Source organism: Gavialis gangeticus, unplaced genomic scaffold (assembly GCF_001723915.1).
Source record: "Gavialis gangeticus isolate Ggan-Ray unplaced genomic scaffold, GavGan_comp1, whole genome shotgun sequence".
Lineage (NCBI taxonomy): Eukaryota > Metazoa > Chordata > Crocodylia > Gavialidae > Gavialis > Gavialis gangeticus.
The window spans coordinates 48039303-48043693 of record NW_017729004.1 but is presented as its reverse complement, the minus strand read 5'-3'; the positions used below and the strand labels follow the sequence as shown (position 1 = coordinate 48043693).

The 4391-nt window shown below is 45.9% G+C and overlaps 1 protein-coding gene across 1 annotated transcript in view; it reads right to left on the bottom strand.

Moving 5' to 3' along the window:
• Positions 1–4385, bottom strand: part of TRDMT1 (tRNA aspartic acid methyltransferase 1) — a 52737-nt gene extending 48352 nt beyond the window's left edge. The window contains exon 1 of the mRNA XM_019508343.1: positions 4295–4385. Coding sequence (XP_019363888.1) covers positions 4295–4358 — 64 coding nt within the window. The 5' untranslated portion in view covers positions 4359–4385. The remainder of the gene's footprint in view (positions 1–4294) is intronic.
• Between the last annotated feature and the right edge of the window lie 6 nt (positions 4386–4391).

Below are 4391 nucleotides of genomic sequence, written 5' to 3'. Positions count from 1 at the left end.
GTGTACAGCAGGACTTCCCTGGGCAATGTGGTGCAGGTGTGTTCTGCCCCCCACATGGCCCACGGCTGCCCCCACGGCACTCTGCATGGGGCTGAGCCCTGCTTGTTCCTGCCCGGGACAAACTGTGCCTGCACCCACTCTAGCACACAGCTTCCTGCCAAGGCTGTTGCTGTTGCTGCTGCAGCCAACCAGGTACAGGTCAGCTGCTCCTCCTCCTGCCCCTGCTGCTCTGCTCTGGGAGGGAGGGAAGCTGCAGCCCAGCAGCTCCTGCCCCAGCACATGGGGCTCCAACTCCTGGCCCGCCTGGCGTGATGATCAGCCACCTGAGAGCACTGGAGCTGGAGCCCTGTGTGCTGGGGAAGGAGCCACCCAGCTGCAGTTTTCCCCGCACCTGGAGCCTCTAGTTGGATGCAATTTATGCTATTTTGCATAAAACATACTTAAAGGAACATTTTCTTTTTTCATGAAAAGTAAACATGTTAGCTTCACTGGCTTTTACTCTGTGCCTTTAAAAGGATAAACTTCATGAGAAGAAGTAAACCCAGATGGTTACAAGAAGACTCATTTTATAAAAATGGGCACAACAGTAACAAAAGTGCTCAACTGACTGATTTACCACAACTTGGAACTCACAAACATCCAGATAATCTAAACCAACTTTATGCACATCCCCAAACCACAAAACCCTTTACTTAATGTAAATTATATTCCCTTTTATTCAGATTCCCTAATTCTTAGTCTTAACAAGGCTTTAGCCTAGAAGTATAGTTTAAAAAGAACTATGCAAATCAGGCATGTCAGTGCTTAGAGGCTGCATTTTCTACTTCTTATCACACACTTCCCATAAAAAGAAATAACCAGATTTAAAAAAAGGAATGGCAACTCCATGCAAATAGTATTATCTATCCGATATGTAAATTTCAATTGATATTTAACTCTTCAAGGCTACACAGGGTCATTCAAAAAAGTAAAGGGGAGGTTTGAATCCTATACAGAGCCCTCTTCATCTGTTCTGGCTGGAACTGCTACAAAAGAACCTCAGCCTTACTATTTATAAGTATTGTCATTTCTTCATTCAAAAGTAAGCCCAAAAGAACAGAAATGCAAATTACAACACACAATGGCACTGCTGCAACTGTTCAGCAATTCTAGCTGTGATTGTATGCTATAAAAGAAAGTTTTAGCAATAAACTGAACCTTTTCGATGACAGTAGCAGGAACTCCCTGAAAACTGAAAATGCCCAGAATATAAATAAAATCATTTGTTACATACTCTCAGCCTTTTCAAGCCCAGCTTTATCCAATACGGTATGATAAAAAACAGTAAACCTGTTACATACTTCTTTGCAATATTCTGATATTTTCCAAAGGTTACATCTTAGGCATGAACAGCTGTCATAGGTTGTTGCCTTTATGCTGTGGTATATTATATTTCAAATGGATATCAGTAGGACCTCCCCAACTTTCTCTCACACTGGTGTTAGTTAGTCACTGGAGGCTGGTCCAAGACATTTACCATGTCTAGTATAATACATGAGTATAAAATTAGGAACAGATCCATATAACATTTGGTGGCAATTATGCCACGTATACGAACAGTAACAAATGGCTGAGCTGAAAACAGTGACATAGACCAAATTTCAGGGCAAAAATATCTTATACAGAATCTCTTTATTGATAGTAAAATACAATATTGACCCTACTGCTTTTAGAAATAAGGCTATTTTAAAAAGAAATAGGGGGAAAAGAGCATCTATTACTCTTATTTTGTCAATGACTTCAGAGTCCCTATAATTGTGATCAAAGATGTGTTTTGTTCATACTCTCTCCCAGAAATTGAAGAATTGGTATGGGGCTAAAACCTAAAAACTGTTATATAGGCTTACTCATCATTCCTCTTCCTTAGGATTATACGAAAGCAGAGCTGGAAGGGGCCTCATGAAGTCATCTAGTCCAGCCTCCTGCTCAAGGCAGGATCATCCCTCACTAAACCATCTCAGCCAAGTGTATGTCTAACCTGCTTTTGAAAATTTCCAGGGATAGAAATTTCACAACCCCTGTAGGTAGCCTGTTCCAATGCTTGACTACCCTCATATTCAGAAAGTTCCTCCTAATCTCCAATTTAAGTTTCCTCTGAAGTAGTTTGAGGCCATTGCCCCTTGTCCTGTTTTCTATAGCCAAAAAGAAAAGTATTACCTTTATTCTTTTTACAATTGCCTTCCAGATATTTGAAGAATATAATCAAATGCCTCCTGACTCTTACCTTCTCCTGACTAAATAATCCTAGTTCTTTCAGCCTTCCTTGATAAATCATACTGTCCAGGCCTCTAATCATTTTTGTTACTCCCTGCTGGACTCTATCCAACTAGTCCACATCTTTCTTGAAGCACAGGGCCCAAAACTGGACATAATACTCGACATGAGGCCTCACCAGTGCAGAACAAAGCAAAAGAATCACTTCCCTTGACTTGCAACCCAGGATGCCATTGGCCTTTTCTTCAACAAGAAAACAACGTTGGCTCATACACAATTTAGGGTCCACTGCAACTCCCAGGTCTTTCTCTACAGCCACCCATTCCTCAATCTGTATCTATGCATGCATTACTCTGCCCCAAGTGCAGGACTTTGAACTTGCCTTTGTTTAATTTCATCAGATTGACTGTGGACCATTTCTCCAGGTCATTCTGGATCCTAGCCCTACCTCCAGAGTGTCTCCAACTCCTTCCAACTTAATGTCATCAACAATTTTCCTAAGTGTGCACTCAATCCCATCCTCCAAATAATTAATGAAAATGTTAAACAATACTGAACTCAGGACAGACCCCTGGGGAACACCACTTGATACCTCCTCTCAATTAAACATTTGAGCCATTGGCAACTATTCGCTGAGCACAATGATTTAGCTAGTTGTGTTATGTATCCTCTTACAGTACATTCATCCAGTTTGTATTCCTTTAGCTTGTTAATGAGACTATTGTGGGTGACAATGCCAAAGCCTTCCTAAAGTTTATCACATCCACTGCTTCGCCCCACCCCACCACCACATCCACAGAGCCTGTCACTGTATCATAGAAGGAAATCAAGTTGGTTATGACTGCCTCTTTTTGCATGCTTACATATTTAGGTATCTTGCTTGTTTGTTACTCTAACACAGGGGTGTCAAACTTATGGCCCACAGAGCCATGTTGTGTGGGCCTGGCAGAGGGGCCTGCCACTGAAATCTAAGGCACAGAGCCCCATTTGTGATGTGTGGGTAGCCAGGGGTAAGCGATGGCTGAGAGCCCCTGCAACTGCCACTATCAGGCCCCAGATCAGGTGACCTCCAAGGTCCGGATACCGCCTGGCGGGCAGAGTGAGTGTAACACCCCTCTCACGTGTGCACGGAGGTTATAAAGCATGACTTAAAACCAATGTGGCCCTTATAATTAATCCCAATTTACAAAAATATATATGGCTATATACCCCCCTTGTAAATTGGGATTATATAGAAATAAATAAAAGCAGGAAGCAACTGTGACCAGCTGAAACCTGAGATCCTGCCCCTGCCTTTGTTTCAAGGTAATCCGCACCATCACAGATCCTCACAGGAGGTGAGGGGCTTCATAGCAGCTATGAATTGCCTGCCCAGGGGAGTTTTCCATCCCTGACTCCTCTGTGAAATCCTATAAAATATGAACCTTCATTTCTACCCAGGAGGATTTTTACACTCTTTTCTCCAGTGCCTGATGAAGGGGGTTTGTGGCCGAAAGCTTGCAATTAAAATCATGTTTTTTGCAAAAATCTTGTTGGTCATATAGAAGACATCACCTCCACCACAAGTCTCGATTGCCTTTTCCTGTAGACCAATACAGCTACAACCCGGATACCTGATAACTACACACACACGCGTGCATGCACACACATCCACACACACACACAGAGCACATACAAACACACTCCCCAACACACACACAGACGCGCGCGCGCGCGCTTACAATATACTGTATAGGTGCGCGTGTGCACGGAGCCGTGCGTGACACTGAAGCGGGAGCGAAGGGGGCTGGCGCGGCGGCTGCCCTACAGGGTCCAAAGCCCCCACGGGGCAGGGCTCCCACGTGGCGCGCGACACAGGAGCGCACCTGCCGCCTGAGGGGGCCGGGGAAGAGCACTCCCATTTTACAGCTGGGATCGCTGAGGCTCGGGGAAGCCAGGAGGCCGCCCTGGCCGCTCACGGGGGCGGGCCTCGGAGCTCCCCGCCCTGCCGTGCAGTGCTGCAGCGTGACCCGGGCTGGCCCCCCCTCGCGGCGGCCGGTACCTCTGAGCGCCTGGTGCATGCCGCCCAGGCCGCTGAACAGCTCGAGCACCCGCAGCGGCTCCATCCCCGCGCGCCGGTGCCGCCGCCGCCCGTCCGG